General features: G+C 52.1%; 2 protein-coding genes across 4 annotated transcripts in view; one reads left to right on the forward strand and one right to left on the reverse strand.

Moving 5' to 3' along the window:
• The first annotated feature begins 2,117 nt into the window (after positions 1 to 2,117).
• NIPAL4 (NIPA like domain containing 4) lies at positions 2,118 to 15,183 on the forward strand. Of its 2 annotated transcripts, XM_037500411.1 has the most exons (6): positions 2,118 to 2,169; positions 6,128 to 6,367; positions 9,823 to 9,879; positions 10,927 to 11,017; positions 11,714 to 11,874; positions 12,891 to 15,183. In XM_037500411.1, exons 1-6 carry the CDS (start codon positions 2,133 to 2,135, stop codon positions 13,517 to 13,519), a joined length of 1,215 nt encoding a protein of 404 aa, XP_037356308.1. In that variant the 5' UTR covers positions 2,118 to 2,132; the 3' UTR covers positions 13,520 to 15,183. The 2 variants fall into 2 exon arrangements, with proteins under 2 accessions (XP_037356308.1, XP_037356309.1); XM_037500412.2 differs by lacking the exon at positions 9,823 to 9,879 and having other exon boundaries at positions 2,133 to 2,169.
• Positions 15,184 to 16,763: 1,580 nt separating this feature from the next.
• The window catches only part of ADAM19 (ADAM metallopeptidase domain 19), a 77,056-nt gene continuing 71,481 nt past the window's right edge, over positions 16,764 to 22,338 (reverse strand). For both annotated transcript variants that reach the window (XM_037500177.2, XM_037500176.2), the window contains 2 exons: positions 20,876 to 21,028; positions 16,764 to 20,134 (listed from right to left, as the gene is read on the reverse strand). In XM_037500177.2, coding sequence (XP_037356074.1) covers positions 20,081 to 20,134; positions 20,876 to 21,028 — 207 coding nt within the window. In that variant the 3' untranslated portion in view covers positions 16,764 to 20,080. The remainder of the gene's footprint in view (positions 20,135 to 20,875; positions 21,029 to 22,338) is intronic.

Below are 22,338 nucleotides of genomic sequence, written 5' to 3' on the forward strand. Positions count from 1 at the left end.
TTCATGATAATAAAGCTTTGAAGGGTGGACGGTCCAGATTCCCATGATTCCAGGTCAGCCCGAAGAAGGTGACAGTCATCTGTCCCTCCCCACCCTGCCCAGAAGCCCAGCCCTACAGGACAGCAGCTACATCTTTGTCCAAGTAACCGGGCAGCCTACCAGAAGGAGCAGTGACATTTGGGTATGCACTCAGAAAAGCCAGGTTTCGGCAATTTGGGTCTGGGTAAACTGTTTTCCTGTTCATCCCTGAATAACTGGCCAAATGAAATGAGGCTGGTTCATCAGAGCCTGCCCCACTAAGGACAGAGCCTATCTGTCCCTGGCTGGTCAGACCCTTTCAAAGCTACCCACCCTCCCTGGGAGATGAGCCTGGGACAGACAGTGAACTCCGTTCTTTTCTGGGGAGACAATGCTGCAGGCCCTGCTACCTGCCTGACAAGGCTATTGTGACTGATAGAAAAGCGCTTTGTGAGGACAGAAGGAGCCTGCCCTTCAATGAGCTCTTTATGTCTGTGCTCCCAGCATGCTCCTCACCAGCTGTGGGGCGCTCCGCCCCCTCCTAGAACAAATGGGGGGCCTGAGGCCCAGAAAGGGTGTGCAAGGCCCTCCAGTGGATCCCAGCTCTTTCCATCTCAGCCCCATGCCTTAAGATTAAAGCTCACCCAAGTCTGAAAAGCCCTGTCTCAAAGCCCAGAGTGAACTCAATACCGTCCCTGAGCCTGGGCCCTGATCCCGTAGCTCACAAACACATACAAAGTCCATGAATTAAGGAACACCTGTGCTTCCGTCTCTGAAATCTGGGCTCAGCTCTGGCACAATGGAACCGTAACCTACACATCCACTCTCTGATTTCAAAAGGCCAGGCCATCCCACAGCTCTTCTCTGAGGTCCTTGGAAGAGAAGCTGAGTATAGGTAGCAATAGAGTGAGGTTTGTACCCCAGCTGGCCTCCGAGATGGCCACTGGGTCTGACCAGCAGTGGGGTCTCCTCTGTACAAGAAAAGACAACGTAGTTCACACCCTCCCTCTCAGGTAGCACGGACGCTGTGTTTTTCTTAAGTCTCATCCAGTAGATTCTGGCTTCTCTGGGTTCTAGGACTAGTCCGAGAGATACTCCCCTCCATTGAACTCTGGTGCCACATCCCTTCAGAGCTAGAGATCCATGACCTTGGCTGTGTGCTGCTGGCAGTACTCCTGAGAAGGGCTCACCCTTGGCAATAGCTGTGGCTTCCCTTTCCTTCTAACCTCTGCCTTGCCCACCTCACCCAGGATCACAAAGTGGTACACATACACACACACACACACGCACACACAGGTGCCCCCCACAAACACAGGCACACCTTCTCACACACACCCAGGTTGTGTGTCTTATGCGACAGATGAAGAAACTCGTCCCACAGGAGAATGACTTGCTTAAAGGCAACCAGCCAGTGAGAGGAAGCCTCGTGTGGAAACCTCATCCTCCCAGGTCCTGTAAGCTAGAAAGTCCAAAAGGGGAGCGGGAAGGGGGGTTGTGCCTGGAGGACAGGCTGGGGGTAGGGGGCAGCGCAGGCCCCACATTTATTTCCATTCCTTCTGGGACCTTGGGGGCAAGTTCCTGAGTATTTAAAAGATGGCTTTTCTATTCCTATACAAAATGTCCACAGGAGGGAAGCTGGCGACAGGTGTATGGAGCTCTTTGTACTGCAAGTTTTCTAACTTCCATCAATTCTGTAAACTACTTCACATTGGCCAGAAACCTGCCCCCTCTCCCGCGCTGCTGCATCCCATCACCCTGTCACTGGGGACGGAACTGGTGCTGGTCAACGCCGCGCAGGAGCGGCGCCCGGGACCGCCCCTCGCCTCCTGCCCGGGGCGCAGGCGGTGACTCCCTGGCCAGCCAGCCCGGAGCCTCCGCGCCCCGGGAGGGCGTGCGCCCCTCCGCGGGCAGCGCAGCGCGAGCGCCAGGCCCCCGGCCCCGGTGTTGCCCAAGACGCCGGGTGACTCCTCCCCGGGGACCCTCCCCTCGGGGCGCGTCATTCTCCCCACCCTCGAGTCCCGACCCCGGCGGCCTCTCGCGTGTCGGCCACCTGCTCCGCAGCCTGGAGCCCCAGCGCCGCCAGCCCGCGCGTCGCCGCGCGCGCCCAGGACCCCATGGAGCTGCGGGCCGACAATGCCAGCTGCGAGAACGGTGCGTGCAGCAGGGGGCGGGGGTGTGGGGACCGGGGAACAGTGGGGCGCGGGCAACCCAGGAAGGGGGTGGGATCCCGTGCGAGCTCCCCTCCCAGCGGCCTTTCCTGCCAGGAGCCCCCAAAGAGAAGGAGGGAGAGGGTCAGCACCAGTTGTCCCCCACCCTGTTGTGGGACTCCTCCTAGGAAGGGGCCAGCAGAGTTCTGGTGACTTCTCCCATCTTTGGAGGTGTGGTAGCCCGCGGAGGGGGGTGTAAAGGGGACTTTGTGGGGGAGGGTAGTACTGATTGGAGCAGGTCGCCCACAAGCGGGTTTGTTTGTGGTTTTGGTTTCAACCCTGGGGTGGGGAGGCAGGTGTTGTGAATATCCCAGCCTGGGCTTTGAGTAGGAGCCTCCTGTAGAAGGAGACAGGGTGGTCGCGCCTGGTTCTCCCGCCGCCTCAGGCTCCAGCTGTACTGAGGGCCTCAGGCTTAAGCCAGTAATCCTCGCGCTGCACCCCATCCCTGCAGCTCCCCAACAGTGCACCCTCTGTCCTGGGTGCCAGCTCTGCGCGCCCCCTTATCCAGTGCAGTGCCGGGTCTCAGGAGTTGCGTCCTGGCACGTGCCCTGCGTTGGCAACCACAGGGGGCTCTGCACAGAGGCAGAGCCTTTTTGATGAACTGTTGCTCCTATGGTGGTCACCGTTTCTTCAGGGTTTTGGCTTTGTGCTCTGCAGGCTAGTTTGCACCTCTAAGGAGGCGAGCCAGCCAGCACATCACTCCGCCGCCATCTTGCCCGACGCCCCGCACTTTTTTTTAAATATAAAGTTGCTTCCCGTGTTAGCATCTTCCCAGGTCTGGCAGCCTCTGCGGGGCGCATGAAAGACAAGGGAGAGGGGCGCAGAGACCCACCGCCCCCAAACCCATACATACTTTTAGAAAAAAGAGAGAACGGACAATGTCAGGAAAAGATAAGGAAAGGCCTTTGGCTGCACAGAGCTCTTACCATGATGCGCGTGATGCGCTTGATGAGGCCTCTCCTCCTGTCAAATCATTTCACCCTTCAGCTAACTCCAGCGAGGTGGACATGTTGCCTCCGCGTATCCATCCTGGAGATACAGAACGGAGGTTCTGAAGAATCTCATGATTTGCTCAAGGAAATGCAGTGGGGGGATGGGATAGAAAGCGAGGACTCTTGGTTTCTAAAATCTGTGCTGGAAATAAATATAAGGCCCCATTCCTTCCTAGGAGCATCTCCATATACAACCCCCTGTTGGATTTACAGCCTGTAGGGTGTCTCTGTTTCTCTAATTTCTTCTCCCATGAGGCTTCAAAGCCAGCCACTTGGGTGTTGGCTGGCTTTGGCTTCCTGATGAACCAGGCAGCCCATTTTCAGCCTCTCCTTCCCTCACGGAGGAATCTGTTTCCCTGGTGTAGCAATATTCTGAAAGAGAAGCAGGAGGCATCAGGCCTTCTTTCAGCTGAGGATCCTCTTGGGAATTGGAATTCCTTTGACCATTGCTCCTCACTATTTTTCTTTTTACCCCTATGGGAGAACTGGGCTCATGCAAGGTGCTGAGCCCCTTGGGTGCTTCAGGCCTCCAGCAAACAGCCACACCCACACCAGGCCCTTTGCCTCTGCCTGCTGGAGAGGCACAGTGGGAGAGCAGGGGCGGGGCAGGGTGTGGGAACAGACTTGCCCTTCCTCTTGGGAGTAGCCTTCCTTGGCCCACATCCTTGCAGGCTCTGGCTCATTTCCTGAACCCCGGGAACTCCCCGGATTCAACTCTTGTCCAACCTGGAGAAACAGGAGTGAGCAGTCAGGACAAGTGTGATGAGGAACTGAGCTGGCTTCTTGTCTCATCTCCCGATTGTGACACTGGTATCGGAAAGAGAGCTCCCTACCAAAAAGACACAGGAGTGTTTCTGGTGGGATCCAGACCCAGCTCTGCACCAGGTGTTTGTGTCACTCAAATAAGTCCTTCCCCTGCCAGCACCTCATTCTCCCTAGCTGAGAGTAAAAGGGTTAGACAGGCTGCTTCCAAGACCTCTCCCAGTGCTGCTCTCTATGCTCCGTGCCAAGAAAGAAAGGTAACATTGCCCTTATTTTGTTTCACCATGGTGCCCCCCTGTATTGCAGATATGCCAAAGCCAGAGCTGCCTGACTTGGGGCTTCAGGGGCCTGCTAGCACTGGAGTTGTGGCTTGTTCCAAGGAAAAGTTGCTGATCCAGGCTTCCAAAGGAGCCTGGGTCTTGGTGACAGACAGTTTGATAAAGGCCTTCTACCAAGCGAGGTCATAGTCTCAACTCTCTGCAGACATCAAGCACATAAAAGTGCCAGGGAGCCAGTAGGAACTCTGGGGGACTGCACAGAGCATGTCCTATGTCACTCAAGGCAGGCAAAACCTCCTCCTCCCCAAAACCTGATTTTTCATGGAAGATATGATTTTTAAATGTGATAGCGAATTCATCTTTTAAATAACCCTCAAAGAGGGCAATTGACCTTCCCCCAACCCCTTGCTGCCTGCTTTAAGGGGCTAGGTGGCGGTTATGGGCATGGGTTGGCATCAGGTAAGCTTGCAGTCCAACATCTGGCTTCAGTGCTTAGCTCCATTGTAGCCTCAGACCAGTTGCTGAACTTCTCAAAGCTCAGGTGTCTCCACCTACAACAGTGGACGTGGTAATTGTGCCCATTTTCTAGAGAAATTGAAATGCCCACAGAAAGCCCCAGAGAGGGAGCCATGTGGGTGCTGGCACTGGAGGCTGATGGCTCTGCTTTGTGCTGTTTCCTTGACTTTGTACAGCTTCACTCTTCATGAGGGTCTGCCTCTCAGGCCCATGTTTATCCTGTTGTCCTTGGTGTTTGTGTCTGTGGCTCTGGGGCATGCTGTCTGATTCAGGCTCTTAGGCAGTCTAGGACTTGGAAAGCAAACTGAAGACAGATCTGTCTGGGATGGTGGGCACATCATCCCCAAAGCCCCCAGCCACACTCCAGAGGTCTAAGAAGTAAGGTTCAATAAATGGGGTGCTCCTGTTTAGTCATCTCCATGTCTAGCAAGGCTGTGAACTGTTCAACCCCAAGTCTCCTATTGCGGGGGGAATTAGGGCTATGGGATGAAGAGGACCCTGGAAGGGGAGACTCCTTCATGATCCAGAGCTATTGCAGCCTGGTGCAGAGGCTGGGGGGAGATCCCTGTGCAGGGCAGAAGGCTGGATTCTGTGAGGTGTGAGAGCTTGGGGGGCCCTGCTGGTCCTGTGGGCATGAGTTGAGCTTGGTGGCTTCACACTGGAGATAGGGAGTCAGACAATCCCTGAGTCCTTAGGCAAAGTACCTGACCTTTCATGGGCTCCATTTCCACATCTATGAAGTGGGAAATAAAGGCAAGACTTATTTGGCAGGTAGCTATAAGACTTGGGTCAGTTCACGTACATAAAGCCCCTAACCTGTGTCACCGAGCCAAAGGCTTGCACAGAGGCCAACACCAAGATACCCACCAGGTTTTGAGTAAAGAAAGCAGCTTTATTGCAAATCAATTGGCAAGGAGGCCAGAGGTTAGCTCAAATAAGCCTCCCCAATTAAGATAAATGAAGTTATACAGGTTTGGGGAACCAAGACTGAAAACAAAGGAGTTAAATTTTATTGGCTAAGGACAGTGTGAACTTGGCTGAAGTTCACTGAGGAATAACAGGACAATGTGTAGAGGGAGACATTGATGGGGCTTTTCTTCAGGTAAGTGCAATTTTGAATTTCTGTCGGTGGGCCCCTCACGTCTGGGTAGCCCTCCTCCTCTGCATTTGTAGCTCCAGCTCTAGCTGACGTTGGGGCTCAGGTCAAGGTTAGACATTTCTGCGCATGCTCAGGTTGTATCATTTGCTGGTAAGTTTCCAGGCTCTGCTGTAGCCAAAGCAGGGGTCTGAAACAGTATTTTAAAAGCAAAAGAATGTGCTTAGCCTCCTCTCTCACCACGGCCTTCCCATTCAGGTTCCCTGATCAGCCTCTACTGCTCCTCCCAGCAAGTCTTGTGCCAGATCCTCAGGGACCCCAGCTCTGAGACACCCAGCAATGGCACCGTTCTCAGCTGGCAGGAGAGGTTCTGGAAGAGCTACAGCTTCTACGTTGGCCTGGGCCTGGCCATCCTCTCCAGCTTCCTCATTGGCAGCAGTGTCATCCTCAAGAAGAAGGGCCTTCAACGACTGGTGGCCACAGGGGCCACCCGAGCTGGTAAGCTCTTGGGGGGAGGCTTGGCTGATCCCCTGCACGGGGGCACTGCTGCAGTGTGGGAGCCTGGCCCAGAAGCACAGAAGGCTCTTAGCCAACCCTGTGGGACTCCACACCAGCAGGAGAGCTTCCTTACCGCCCAGTTGCTCCTGGGTACATAATCAGCTACCTGGCATGCAGAGAGGACAGATCCTCAGAGCCAAGAAGCAGAAACTCCAGGTCTGGCCCAGGTTCTGCATCTCACCCACCCACCCCAGTGTCATCAAGGAACTGCAACATGGGAACACAGCCCCTGCCCAGACGAAGTCACACAACGGGGTGCCCTCACTTACTATGAAATTGAGCTCTCTACAGGCTGCTAAAGAATCATTAAGTTTCTGTCCACAGGGATTTGCTTGTTTGTCAGATGAGATGTGTATTCACAAAACAGTTCTTGAAACAAGGAATTTTACTTGACAACTGGTTTGTTGATCATCATGCAGGGTGTGCCTGCCTCGTGCCAGGACCCTGTTAGACCTGAGGGATGAAGAGCCTGACGGCGTGCAGGGGAGAGTAGGGGAGATCAGTAGCTTGGGTCCGTGCACGTGAAGCACTGTCATTGGGGAATGCTGTGGGAGAATTTTGGAAGGGCTTGCAAAGCTCAGATTTGGAGGGATGAGGGGAGTTTCTGTAAGAGGTGGCCCGGAGGCTGAGACCTGAGTGATGAGGAGATATGAGGTAGAGGGACAGTGAGGTTGTGATGTTCTGGCAGAAAGAACAGACAGCACAGAAGCAGGGGGTGAGGGAGCATGAGTATATCAGTGTTCAGGATGGCATGAGCAGAGTTCAGGATGACTTACGCTTGGGGAGTGGTGGCGGTGGGGTCAGGCCCCAAGGAGAAAGGGTCCTGGAACTGGGCTTCAGGTTCTGAGCACAGTTGGAAGAGACAGAAAGGTTTCAGACAGGAGAATCACGCCATCAGATTTATGATGCAAGCAGGATGGTTGCAGGGCAGGACATGGATTAGGGACGAGACTGGGGGGTGGGAGGCCATGGAGGGGAGAGAGAACTGGGACTTGGTAAACAGCTGCGACAGTGGAGGCAAGTGGTGGAGGCCACACCTGGTTTCTGAAGGGAGAACTGACTGGGTTTGGTGTCACCTGACTCCAAGAGCAGGAGGAGCCCAGGAGCCCAGGGTGACTCAGCTTTCTGATTTGGGCATGCAGTGTGCTCCCGGGGCCATTTCCTGAGATGGAAAATGCAGGAGTTGCCGTTGCTGGGATGGTGATGTGTTCACACGTGAGCATGTTCAGGTCAAGCTTCTGCGGGACTTGGGGTTTGGAAGCAGGCTATTGGGGCTCCAATTCTAGCGCCTCCATTCCTAGTGATATGGTCTTGGGCCAGAGCAGTGGTTTTTCTGTGCCTCAGTTTCCTCACCTGTAAAATGGAGATAAGAATAGTTCCCATCTCCAGGTTGGCTGTGAAGATGTGAAGTGCGTTTGGCAAAAGGATTGACCCCGAGTAAGCACTGGTATGGTATCGGGGTTTTCTAAGTGGGAGCACCTGACTGGCAGTTGGATACCCAGGTCTGGAGCCTGAAATAGAGAGCTGGCAGAGCCGCATGATGTCAGTCACAGTGGGTGATGCTGCCCTGCTCATGAGTGTGTTTTTGAGATGCCAAACAATGCCCAAAGTGCCAGGAAAAGCTCTGCTTGCATATATCAAGGTGACGAACAGGACAGTCCCACTGATCATTTGTTGGGTTGTTGGACAAGTCATCACACATTTTTGCTTGAAAAACACAGAAAAAAATATATCATGACTTTTCCGACAATCCAACAGAATGACAGCATCCCTGGAATCCATTTCCCCTCCAGTCTGCTATTTCAGTAACTTCTGAGATTTCAACCCTCAGATAAAATGATCTCAAGGCTCTTCACTTTTATGGCAGTTTCTGACTCTATAGGAACCAATGCAAACCTTTAATGAAAGGACTGTCCCAAACAGCAACACGCAGTGTTTGGGTTTTCAGAAAGCTCCCCATCCTCATCATCATCCTCAGAGCTGATAGCACCATGTGCTGACTCCTTGCACCAGGGATCAAAGCAGATACAATCCCCAGCTTTGTGGAGCTTCCCCTCTTAGGGGGGCATGGCAGAAAATAAACAGATCCATTTCAAATGACCAGTGATAAGTGCCAAGAAGAACTGGTGTTATGAAAGAGACCCCCAAGGGGACAGAACAGAGAATGAAGGACTCAAGGAGGCATCTCGGGGCAGCCACATTTAAGCAGGGACCTTTAGAGAAAGTATAGATTTAGGCAAATTCCAGTAAGGAGACTTCTGGGCACAGGAAAAAGAATATACAAAGCCCTTTGGGCTGAAAAGAGCTCATCATCCTCTTTAAAGAACTCAAAGCCTGAGCGTAGCTGGTAGTAAAAAGTGGGCAGGGGTGAGCAGCCCTTGGCCCGCTGTAAGGTGGGGGCAACGTCATCTACTTCATTCTTAAATGCCCCCAGTCTGCCCTGAGAGGGGGTAATTAGAAAGGTAGACAGTGGGACAGAGGAACCGTAGGCAGCCAAGAAGCCTCTCCCAGGTCAGCGGGGTGGCACCTGGTGGTGGGGGTGGTGGCAGTGAGGTGGGCACAGTGAGATTCTTTTTTGCAGACAGAATCAGCAGGATGGGCTGGATGCAGAAGGTGGAGGCATAAGAGGTAGCAGGGATGATGCTCTGGTTTCTGGCTTAAGTCACTGGGTATATGGAGGTACCATGGCTAAATTTCACTTGACGGATTGATGATATAAAATTGACAGTTCCCAGACATATAAAAGGATGAAATCATGACATTTGGGTGAACCTTGAGGTGATGATCCTAAGTGAAATATAATAGAAAGTGAGAGAACTGCCATATGGTTTCTATAATTTGTAGAATATAAATCACCCACAAAAACAAACAAATCACAACAAAAAGAACTCTTACATTGTGTAGAGATGGTGGTTTTCAGTGGGGAGGAGGGGGGAGGGCTGGAGATGGATAGGATACCTGTGATAGGATGCCCTGGAGCTCTGGTGGAGACAAAAAAGTATGTGCACATGTTAAGGTATGATGTTGTCAAACACATGTTTTTGTGTGGCAAATGAGTAAAATTGTAATGGAGAATAAAATAAAATCAAGAGTCCATTTGGGACCGAGTTTGAGATGTCTTTGAAGAGGCAGGAGATGTCAAGTAAGCAGCTAGCTCTGCATCAGGGCTCAGAGGAAAGGTCAGGAACCACATGTGGGGAGGGACAGCAGCATATCGATGTGGTGTCAAACTTTGGGAGAGGCTGGATTCCCCCAGGAGAGGCCGGGGCAGCAAGCTCCAAGAACTCTCTGAGGACAACATACATTGACTCTTTAGAGACAGGTGGACAAGCAGCTGGGCAGGCACCCGAGAAAGCATGGCCAAGCACTAACTCTCTGTCCCTTCCTCCCGACAGTGGACGGAGGCTATGGCTACCTGAAGGACACGATGTGGTGGGCTGGATTTCTCACCAGTAAGCGGTTCTTTCTACTGACCACAGTGAACTGTGGAGGCAGAGGCCAGGTGATGGGAGGGGGATAGGGCATGGCTGTGTCTGTGGTGCAAAGTAGGAATCTGAGGGCCACAGTTCTGGGGGGAACCACCGTCTTTACAGGTGGAACATCTTACCTGGTTCAGGTCACTTTATCCATCTTTTATCGGCAAAGCAGATTTGGACAGAGCTGTCAATGAGAAACATGTGATTCTCAACTTCCTTGCAACCGAAAGGAGATGTAGCCACCCGGGCATCCCCTTGGACAGCTCCCTGGGAGGGGCTGGGCCCCCTCAGGCCCTTCCCTATTTTTGGCTCACTTAGAATGCACTGGCTGGCCTGCCACTGAAAATTTGCCCAAATTTGTAGTCACACATGCAGCTTTCAAGTCCTAATTCTTTCAGATGAAAAGTTTGCTATAAATCTTTCAGATGGAAAGTTAGCTAATCTTCCATTTATGGTGCTTCAGTCAGGTCTGAAGCCCGTCTTAGCCGGCATTACACATTCCAGCTCATGCTTCACCAGCAGAGACAGAAAAAGCACCTGCAGGAGTTTGCACCCTGATAACCCACATGGGGAAAGTATGGACCCTTTGGGACTATCCTGACCGTCAGTCTAGACTTCCCACAGTTCCTCTGAGAAAGTAGTTCCACAGGCCCATTGGTACCTGGAGAACCAATAACTATGTCTATTTCTTTGAGCTTTTTAGAGCTCACCTTGAAGGGACAGACCATGCATTGGCAGTCCATGGAATGTACTTATATGTGCCCATACTAGAGGCCAAGAGGCCTGGAGGGCAAAAAGGTTTCTACTCACAAGTATGTCATGTGGCTTGGTCTCTGGCCTAGCTTCCGTGGGATGTGTGAAACAGGGGAATTGGCTCAAGATAGTCCAGGCCTGTTTCTGATCAGATGCCCTAGGCTGCTAAGGCATGGCAGCCGATTGACGACTGAACACAGACTGGAGATTCTCATGGGCTGGGGATGGTGTGGGGACCGCACAAGCCTCCTCTCTCCCTTTATTCCCCAGTGGCTGCTGGAGAAGTTGCCAACTTCGGGGCCTATGCATTTGCTCCTGCAACGGTCATCACACCCCTGGGAGCGCTGAGTGTCCTCATAAGGTAATTGTCAACCCTCAGACTGTTTTTTTTTGTTGAGGGTTGGAACTGCCAGATGGGTAGGTGGCCATCAGAGACTGGGGTAGAGGGTTCCATTTCCAGAAGGAGGTGGGTTGCTGTCCACACCTATGGGCCCTTGGATTGCTTACTGCCCATGGCTCCAACATCCCTGGGGCTGGACTGGGCCACAAGGGGTAGGCCAGGCACAGAGCATCAGAAGGGCCTCCACAATGATCTCATGTTTGGCTGTCCTGAGAGGAGGCATGAAGTTACAAGCCTGAGCTGTAGACCAGCACTCCTTGATCTTGAACTTCAGCTCTGTCTTTGTAGTTGTGATACCATGGGCAAGTCACCAAAGCATGCAAGCCTCAGTTTCCCCATCAACTAACTGGGGATGCTGATAATAACTTCCTGGAAGCATTGTTTCAAGTGCCTTTGAAGGCTCTTCTACCTCTTTTGCTTTGGGATACTTCCAGTTTCTAAAACAAGGAAATCCACATGCATGTTGATTTCTCCAGTGCACCTGATGTCCTCCATGAATTAAGTCTCTGTTTCATACATTTTGGGGTCTAGAAAAGTGTCCACATGTCAGGGGAGGTTGTCCTTGCGTGTTCTCCCAGGGCACTGGCCCAGTCCCATTGTTTGGGACTCTAGGGCCAATGTGGCAGCTCTAACGCCTCACCCCATGTCCACGTGCAGCGCCATCCTCTCCTCCTATTTCCTGGGCGAGGGCCTGAACCTGCTGGGGAAGCTGGGCTGTGTGATCTGTGTGACCGGCAGCACAGTGATGGTGATCCACGCACCTGAAGAGGAGAAGGTCACCACCATCATGGAGATGGCGTCCAAGATGAAAGACACAGGTGAGCCAGCGGGCACTGCAGCCAGAGCGGTGGCAGATGTACGGGCTCCATGCTGCCTCTGGGGGAGAAGGCAGCTTCCAACAGCTTGGGTTGGTACCAAGGCCAGCTCACAGGTTTCTGGCCTGGTTTCTATGGATGCCATTTTTTAAGCGTTCTATTTTTTTTTTTAATTCAGGTAAAATTAGTCTACATTGTTGTTGGTATTTTGGTAGTATAGGGTCCCCCTCTTTGGGTGTAGTGATCTTAGCGCTCCTGCCACCAAGGCACCCATCGTCCTCCACCATAGCCCGTTGTGCTCCCCACCTTGTTCTCATCCTTCCACTTACCACCCCATACACCTCGCTATGTCGTCAGCTTTCAAGGGTTTTAAGTTTTCCTTTATCTGACCCTGTTTGGTTTCTCTATATTCCACGTGTAAGCGTATATCACTTTTAAATGTTCTGAATACTTTGCAAGCATCGTCTCAGCCTGCTTAGGCTGCTGTAACAGTATGCCGTAGACCGGGGGGCTGAGAACAGCATGTCTCACAGTTCTGGAGCCTGAAAGTCTGTGACCAGCACCCAGCAGAGAGCCAGTATCTGGTGAGGGCCCATTCCCTGACTCGTGGATGACCTTCCCACTGTGTCCTCGTGTGGCAGAGGGGCTGGGGAGCCCCTGGAGGTCTCCTTTAGAAGATCACACATTCTATGTGTGAGGACTCTGCCCTCACATTGTGGATTAGGTTTCAGTATATGACTTTAGGGGTGACACATTCAGTTGATTGCATGCTTTATCTTATTTGATTCCACAAAAAGCCCAATGAGAATGGACCTCGTATTAGTCCTGTTTTACAAAGGAGAGATCCATGGTGTTGGGGTTTGTTATAATTTGCCCAAGTTATTACCAGGTCAAGAAGCTGGAGTTGGAACCTGTTTTCTGACTCTTGAGCCCAGTTCTTTACTGTGACCTCCTGTTGCCGTGAGGGTCTGGGTGCTCATTACTTGCTCCATCACTCAGGTTCTCTCCCCAACCTGCAGGGTACATCGTGTTCGCCGTGCTTCTGCTAGTACTCTGCCTCATCCTCATCTTCATCGTCGCCCCCCGATATGGGCAAAGGAACATTCTGGTCTACATCATCATCTGCTCAGTGATCGGGGCCTTTTCTGTATCTGCCGTGAAGGGTCTGGGCATCACCATCAAGAACTTCTTCCAGGGGCTGCCAGTGGTGCGGCACCCTCTCCCCTACATCCTGTCCCTCATCCTGGCCCTTTCGCTCAGCACTCAGGTCAACTTCCTCAACAGGGCCTTGGACATCTTCAACACCTCACTGGTGTTCCCCATCTACTACGTGTTCTTCACCTCTGTGGTGATGACCTCTACCATCATCCTCTTCAAGGAGTGGCATAGTATGTCTGCCATGGACATTGTGGGTACCCTCTCTGGCTTTGTCACCATCATCCTGGGTGTGTTCATGCTCCACGCCTTCAAAGACATGGACATCAGCTGGGCTAACTTGCCCCATATGCACAAAAACCCCACACCAGATCCCGCCCCAGAGCCCACGGTTATTCGGCTGGAAGACAAGAATGTCCTGGTGGACAATATAGAACTCTCCAGCACCCCATCACCAGAAGAGAAGCCCAAAGTCTATATAATCCATTCATAAAACTGGAAATACAAGAGCCAGAGGTTGAGCAGGGACAGCCTGACTTCTGAATTCCAGAGCCACCTAGTTATTCTCTGCACAGCTGTCCCCAGGGGCTCCTTTTTCTTGAGATGTTCATGTATACCTCATCACTGTTTCCAGGAGAAAAATCCCCTACCCAGTGAGCGGTGGTGCAGAACTTTCTGGAAACACAGCCTCAGCAACCAAATACCCTACTGTACATTGGTGCCAGCGAGTGCCCCTGGGCTTCCCTTCTTGCTTGTTTCCTTGGTGCCATTTCTGTTGTCGGGAAGATACTAGACTTGACCCGTTGAATGTAGCACAGTCGGAGAATGTCCCTGTGGTGTGGGACATTAGGAAACCTCAGCACTGGGCCTCCTGGAACAGACTCACCAATCCTCAGTGCAAGGCTCAAGTGTGACTGGGCCTGTGTCCCACGGGCCTGAGAGCCATTGGCCAGGCCTCTCAATCTGGAACTGACCGAGACACTGCTTGTGTCAAATGTCTCCTTGCTTTTGCCACCTCCTCTTCAGAGCCAGAAGCAAGACCCCAGCTGACCTCCTCACTGTGAAAACCACCTGATGTCTCAGGGAAACAGTCCCCAGGCCTGTGTGTCCCCAGCACCCCTCCTGGAGGTCAGCCTCTCTGATTCCATGCACCGCCCCTCTTACCCCCACCTATGTACCACTTGCCTCACTCTCCTGGCCCAGGAGTCATTGCTGAGACATGGGCAGTTATTGTAGAAGTCAGAGCAAAACAGGAGAAAATGCTTCACAGCCCAGCCCACTACCTAAATCCACCATTTCAGTTTGCCACACTTGGAAGAAAGCAGCAATAGCGCTGCTCTTAAACGTTGCCTAACTGTCCAGCTAGAATTTGCCAGAATGCACTTCCCTTTTCCTCAAGGAGTAAATATAATATAAATATAATACAAATATAATTTGGGGATCTGGGGAGAGGCATGAGGTGCAGAGCTGGGATTCACTGGGAAGCAGCCACAACCTCTTTGGTGCACTTACTCTCTCGTGTCTAACCAAGAGCCTGGCAGAAAGGACGCTGGGTCATTTCTGGGTTGCAGCCTGCAGGGCTTGGCCAGTGGGATCAGTTTGGAACTTTGGTGACCAAGTAGGGGTAGAAGCCTGGCACCAGGTCCCCAGCTGCCCTGCCAGGCTGTAGCCTTGAAAGCACATGTCATCACTGCTCCTGCATTATCTGGGGGGGGTCTGCCTTTGGTGCCCGCACACCTGGCTGTACAGCCTTACAACCTGGGGGAGGGGGTGGATTTCTCTTCCCTCCTTTCTAGTAGCAAAAAGTGTGGGAACTAGTATAAGGACACAGAGAGGGAAGTAAGGGAGCCTGCATTTATCAGGGGGCTAGCACAGGGCCCCCTCTGTGCTCCCTGGCTCCTGCACTTGGGTTTATCCCCCAAGCCTGCTGAAAGCACAGACAAGCCCTTGCCAACCTCCTGCTTACCTCTGAGCAGCAAAGGCTGACAGACATACTGGTTCCCAGAGCCTACAGCCTAAGATCCCCACCATGTGATGAATGTGGATTTCTGCTATAGCTCAAATCAATGCAACATGTTGGATCTGGAGATCAGCAGCGCCCTGAAGGGCTCTGGGCGTGGGGTCCACAGAGTCAAAAATAAAGACTATGAGCATATTTCCTTGGTATTTGTGTTTCTGCCTGCCTTTCACTGGTTCCTCTAGTCCTGGGACGGTCCCTGTCTCTGGGGGCTGTGGCTGCTAGTTGTCCCTGCAGCAGCTTACATCACCAGGCCCTCATCAGAGTAGGAGGCTATTTGGGGAGCGTGATCTGTGGAAGATACTCATGCCTTTTAACCCCTGGGCCCTTGCTACAAGCCAGCCCAGCACTAAAAGCTTCCTGTGAATTTTCCAAATCCTCACAAACCCCCAAGGTGGATTTTTCCCCCCTTATTTTATATACAAGGACAGGTCTCAGGGAGGGTACGTGATGGCCCAAGTTCACACAGGCAGAGCCAGTGCAGGGTGACATGGGGCTCTGAGCCCTGGCCTTACGGTCTTAATCACCAGGCGCACTGTCTCCCCAAAAACTACTTGTCCCAATAGTGTCTGATGTCACTTTGTCATTTTTCCTTTTGTGTCATCTGCACTCCCTGTCTGGATATATTTCTTGAGAATTGTTGTTTATCCTCAGTGCCTAGCACATAGCTGGCATTCATAAAAATTTTTTTGAATATACTTCCAACAAGGCTTTTCTGCCAAACTCTCAGGGGCCAGCTCTCCATCCAGAGCAAATCCTGACAGAACCCCAGTCTGCTAGCGAAGTGAGTTGAAAACAGGAGTGGTCAGGTCACTGCCCAGGCCCCACGGTTTTCACAGTGCTTCACTGATGCTTGGGGCATTTTTGAGGTGGACATTTCTCCCCTCTGTGTGCTTGGGACTCACTCACCCTCACAACATCTGGGCAGCACCAGAGGTGGGATTGCAACCCAGGTCTGCCGGCCAGGCCCTGGGTCTCATCCTGCTGGTCCATCTGTGACCTCAGCCCAGACACTGGCCTGAGTGGCCCCAGGGCTGGTTCAGATGGTAGTATTAGCAGCAGGGGTGGTTGGTGGGGCTACTTCCAGGAGTGGGTATTTAGTAGCTGGGGCATTTGTGTATTCATGCCTTTGATACTCAGGGTGAAAAGTTAGAGAATCTTTTCAGATATGAGGGTTTTGCAGATTGAGTGGGATCAAGTTAAGGTCTGGCATGTATTAAGGACTCAGTAAAAGTCACCTCCTATCCTCGTTGTCACAACAGTTCTGAGAACCTCAACACCGAGGTGGAGAGCAAATGAGAGAATGAGGGTAAATTGCTTTTGGCGACTGGGAGGCTATAATAGATGTGAGCTACGGTGTTGCCCAGGCTCTGGAGTCAGAAGACACACACACCTCCCCCTGGTTCTGCAGCTGCCCACCCAGCCCAAGAGTCATCAGTCTTGTCTCTCCCTCTTTGCATGAACAGAGGTGAACAGAGGGGTCTCAGCAGTCCCCTAATAGCAGTAGTAGAAGGGTGAGTAGACCTGCAGCTAATCACAGGATCATTCCTGACTTTAGAAACCTAATTAACTAGACCAGCTCATGTCCAGGTACAAAACAGGCCCTGGACTGAGCATAGGAAAACCCAGGGTCTTTCTGTAGTTTAGGAGCTTCCATTAGGGCTGCTGGTCTTTGCAGGACTTCTGAGCGGCCCTCATGCTCTGCACCCAAATCCTACCTGAACATCAGGCATTAAACAAAAGAGCTACTCAGCCAGACAACATTCAAAAAAATTTATTTCAATTAAATACAAACAAGGAAAAAAGGCACTATGGCCCATTCAAGTATTTTGCATAGATGTACAAATATTGTAAACAATAGTGGGCAAGAGAGAAGAGGATCAGTTTTCCATGAATAATCTCCCAAACAAAAAGAAAATTCACATTGCCCTGGATCCCAGACACAGATGTACACAGTGGGTGGTGTGAAGATGAGCGGAAGGGTGGAGGGGTGACTTGGGGTGCCTGGCTGGGATTCTGCAGAACCTCACAAGCTTCCCGAGGGATGGAGCACCTTTCCAGTTGGCATTGTCTTTGGCTGTCCTGGGTGTCCAGCAGAGCTGTGACACATGCATTGAGCACAATCACTGACTTTAGAACTGATCCCCAATTTAGAAGATGAAAGTTTTGCATCCCCTCTGCCAAATAAGAACTAATCTGGACATAGATAAGGGAAGGCTTTATTCAACAGGATGATAGCAAGAGAGGGTGAGGGGCGAGTGCAATGGGAAAAGCGGTCATTGCAAGACTATGAGATCCGTAATGACGCTGCACCAGCTATGCATGCACTTCAGACCCTGAGATCTGCAGATGTCTCTCAGAGCAGGGGCAAAAAAAGGCTTGTCTTCTGGAGGGAGAAGTAAACAAGGCTAAAAAGAACCTCTGGTGAGCAGGTGGAGCCTGGACTGAAACTCCCACTGAGACAGGGAGTGTGTTAGCTCCCTGGAGGTCCCCTGAGGTTCACATTTCAGAGATGGCTCCAAGGCCAGAAAGAACAATTTCCAGGTTGTAAAACTGGCAGGAGGCTAGCTGAGCTTCTAAATAGATTTCCAAACCTCTGCATCTGAACAGAGGCTTGTTAACTCCCTCCTGAGCTTTAGTTCAGCCTCTCTCCTCCCCACCACAGAGCTTTGACCCACCCCAGACTGAGCCAGCACCCAGTCCCTCCCTCAAAGGCTGAGGGCCTAGACCTCCCTGAGCTGGTTCTTTTTAGCCATGGTCACTGGGTCCCGTAAAGGAAAAGACCTCTGCTTTCTGGGCTTTGAGCTGCTCCCAGATCTCACAGCACACCCCTATTGCAGCAGCCCAGTCCCACACAGTGCTCTGTCCCATCTCCCAGGGGTCCTTTTGAATAAAATCCTCCCTCCTAAAGTCCTTATTTACGTTTGTCACCACAAAGCAGCACATGGGCACCGGAGGGTGAGGGCTGGTCCCAGACCTCCCTGAACAGAGCTGGGAGGGGAACAGCCGCTCAGACCTGCTGCCAAAAGTCTTTTATAATTTTTTTTTTCAAAAATTGATCATTTTCCAGTTCACAGTACGATTTCATGGGATGGAGGTTGAATTAAAATAATGGAAAACAAATAAAAACAAAACAAGAAAGCAATGACCCAGTCCTTCCCGGTGTGGTTGCAGAGGGTGAGTTCAAGTTCCAGGGGCTCAGCAGCCACAGTGGCCATGGCTTCCTCGCCTCAGAGCCTCCATCTCCTGATGTGACAGCTCTGAAGTCTCTAAAATCATGGAACATGTGGGGCACGAGGTGGGGCTTAAGGGTGCTCTTTTTTCTTTTTTTTTTTTTTTTTAGGTGTTTCCCTTTATGTTTCTGGGACCCAGCCTTGAGGCCTGGGGCCTTTAGAGTAGCATGCTTGAGTGGAAAGCTGCCCCCCAGCTTGGTCAGGGGCAAGGAAGGTGGAGATGGGCACCCAGGGCCCACACCAGGGAATCGGGGCTGGGTGTCAACAATGTCACGAAGGCCCCAGGGAGAGAACCTCGCTTCCTGAGATCTTTCTTGATCCCCCCCATGCCTGTCCTTGGATATATCCCCAAAACTCCTCCTGGTCTACAAACCCAAGAACATCTATTGAGCACCTATTGTGTGCAGAGAACTGTTGGGGTTCCTGGGTGATAGTTGGGGAAAAGAAAGCTCAAGTCTCTTCCCTGCACTGAGGATTCTGGGCGCAAACCACTGCTCCCCACAGAGGGCAGGGAGGCCTGAGGCCCAGCACCATCTGGGGCCAAGAGGCAGCCCCAGAGAACATGAGATGTCTGAGCTAGCAGAGTGTCCTCTCTCTCCTTCCCTGCTGTAGGGAGGCCTGACCCTTTGTAGAGGTGTCCCCATGCTGCTGAGGGTCAGATAAGGGCAGTGAATGACCCAGAAGTGGACACAGGAAGTGCATAATAAAAGTCAGGTTGGTGACAGACCTTCAGGAACATGTCTCTTGCCCTCACTGCACCTGCCACCATCCTGGGCCCCTGACTACTAAGATTTGGGTCAGAGAGTGGTCAAGAGCCTCCCCCTGCTGAGGTCAGAAACACAATGGGAAAGAAAGCGGTGACCCTGCGACCAGGGCTGAGTCTACTCCGGTCACACTTGAGAACCCACACAGGGAACCCAGGGTCCCAACAAGCACCGGGTCCCCAGGAAGGCGGGGCCCTGAGGTTCACACTCCATAGCACCACACATTAGGTGGATTCCGAGGGATTGGAGGAGGGAAGGAAATCCAAACATGGAAACTTGAAAGTGCAGAGGAGTAAAGAAAGAGCAGCAGAGAGTGGAGGTGGGTGGTGGAATCGCAAGCTTTGGCTTTCAGGCTCAGAGGAGGCGGGGCTCCCCCTGCTGTCTACACTGCCTACGAATAGTACCTGTCTGATTCAGAGTGACCATGTAAATAAGGGGGGGGAGGGGACTTGACCTCTTCACATGGGACCACTAGGCAGGAGTGGTGGCCTCCACGGGGCAGGCCTACTCCCAGCAGGGCTGGTTCAAGCCCTCTCCATCTCAGAGTCTCAGAGCTAAGAGGAGTGGTTGATCAGCACCCACCGGTCACGCCTGGAGACTGGAGAAAGACAAACAATAGGAGGGTCTCATGCACACACTCCACTGTAGATGTGGGTGGACGCCTTCCCCGAGTTCAGACCTGGCCTCAGGCCTGCCCAAGACCTCTCCTCATACCTCGTGGCCAGCTCCGCTGGCCCCTCTGAGGTAAGGCGCCAGGTGAGAGAAGGTTGGAAGGTGATGATGCTTCATCCTCCACCCCCCTCCCCCACCCTGGCTGTCTATTGTACCAACAAGATTTGAGACCATTGGATGGCCATCCCTCTGGGCCTCCCAGGAAGCCAAGGCAGCACGAAGTCAAGGAAATTTTTGGAGACGCAGTGGTCCTGGGAGGCAGGGGGAGGCAGGAAGGAGGCTCCTGGACATGCTTCTTCCAGATTCTGTGGCAATGGCGCCTCGGGTGCAGAGTCCTCAGGGAGAGAGCACAGCCCCTTTGGAAGGCTCTAGATTTTTGAGCTGGTCATCCCTCCAGCCCTCTGCCATCTGTATTCAGGAAACTGGGAAGAGAGAAGGAGAGAGTGACATCAGCTAAATGCTGGGCCACAGAATCAATGGATAGCTGACTGTCCTCTTGTTTTCAGGAGGTCAGAGGGAGAGATAGACATCGGTAGGAAAGAATCTGTAGATTCTTCCTATAGAACCTGTTAACAGGTTGCTGGTCCCTTAACCCAACAGTGGGAGGCCTGGTGGGGGCAATGAGCTGACCCAAAGCTGCAGCTCAGCCCGATTTCCTGGGGCCTCGTAACGACACAGGGCAGTGAGCCCGCTGCGGTCCTACCCCATCTTTTCTGCTCCAAGTCCAGGACTGGTAGCCTGAGCACAGGGCCGCCCCAGGAGGAGGGGCATGACGTGTATGCAGCCCACCATGACCCACTGTTTGTACTCATGAACCGCCCAGACCTTGACCAAAGGGCTGACACTGTTTTTGTATTGCCTCTTTCCGGACAGGACACTGAGGCCCACGAGGGCAACCTGCTCAGGTCCATCCGCTGGGCTGGGTTTGAAGCCATCACCACTTGGGCTTCTAAGCATGGCTTCAAAACCAAAGCACCCTGTCACTCGTCTAAATGACACTTATTCAGGCACTAGGAACCGCTAAGCTTTTGGTCCTCAGCCTTTGTTCTGGGGAGTTCAGCCCTACAATGTTGTTTCTTTATCCACATACTTGCTTCTCTCCCCACCTCTCCTCCCTGGCCCCAGAGGCCTATGACTCCTCCTGGGGGTTCCTGGGGGCTCACCTTTGGGGCAGGGCCTGCCAGAGGCCGGGTGAGTGAAGGGCCAGGGAGAGTGGGCCGCAGGATGGGGGTGCCACCAGGTCTGGGGAGGCTCTTGCGGCCTGGCACTGGGTTAGCAGGGAGAGCCTTCTGGGGAGGCCGAGGTCTGGAGAAATCCTGGGAAGAAAGCAGCAAGTATCACTCAAAGGCCAGGGACTTCTTGGAAAGAAAATGTTCCCAGTATATTGCAGGTCAAAATCAGATGAGAAAAAGGATGTGCCACCTGATGCCACTAAAAAACCAATCATGCAGGTAGTGATAGGAGATAGACTTTTTGGAGAGCAACATGGGGCACCTGTTATAATTAGAAACGTGCATTCTCTGAGTGTGTTGGTCCACTGCCTATGGCCCACATCTGAGAACTTTTTGCACAGAAGTGAAATTACAAGGATATTCCTTGCTGCACTGCTTATGATGGCCATGAAACCAGGGCTAATCAAAACTTCCATCAAGAAAGAAATTACTGGAATCACCCAGTGGCATATAACACAGCATTTAAGAACAATGAAGTAGAATGAAGTAGGTGGCTGGGTGCTGAAGGGCAGGCTAGAGACCTGCTGAACCACCAGCTATGGAGGAGAGCTCACATCACACCAGCAGCTCCCCCACTCCCCACGCCCCATGTTAATGTGGACCTACAGAAGAGTCATGCAGGACAAGACAGAACTGATAACTGAGATATGGGATGAGAGTGGGGGGGAGGGGAAGCCATCCAGGTGAACACTCCTTTTTTTTTTTTTTAATAAGAGAATGATATGTACTACCTGTGCAAATAAAAACAAAATCCATAAAGAACCCCATTTTTCACATTGACTATGTGTGCTGGCACAACCCTGGAGCAGGGGGTGTCTTTCCTTGTGCTTCTGTGTTAGTACCTGCATGCTGTCACCTTCTCCACAGGTCCGGGCCCACCAGCTCATTTAAAATGATGACACCCCCCCCCCACCACCACCACCTTGGCTCTCAGCATTCCCCTCCATCTTAATCTATTTCATAAAAATATACTACACAATTTACTTATTTCTTTTCTGCCCCTCCACTGCTCCCCACTAGAACAGAAGCAGGGCCAGGGGCCTCGTCTATGGGAACTGAAGCTGCAGCTCCAGCTTCCAGAACAGCCTCATATACAGCCTCATATAAAGCACTCAATATGCATTAGTTGAACAAATTTCTGTGCTTGTCAGAATTCTTATAGTAACTATTTCTTCTGTGAGCAAAGAAATAAATAAATAGATAATAATGTTAAGGGGCAGAGAATGGACAGATGGGCCGGTGGCCAGGCACAGATCCCCAAGTTGGTGGGGAAGAAGTCAATTTCAGAGGGTCCAGTGCAGGCTGCCCTGATGCACCTCTCCTTGAGAGGGTCAGTGACCAGCACAAAAGTGATCACAAGGCAGGTAGATGGAGAAAACTGTGATTTCCTCCCA

The sequence above is a fragment of the Talpa occidentalis genome, unplaced genomic scaffold, assembly GCF_014898055.3.
Source record: "Talpa occidentalis isolate TD23 unplaced genomic scaffold, MPIMG_talOcc4v2.1 talOcc4.9, whole genome shotgun sequence".
NCBI lineage: Eukaryota > Metazoa > Chordata > Mammalia > Eulipotyphla > Talpidae > Talpa > Talpa occidentalis.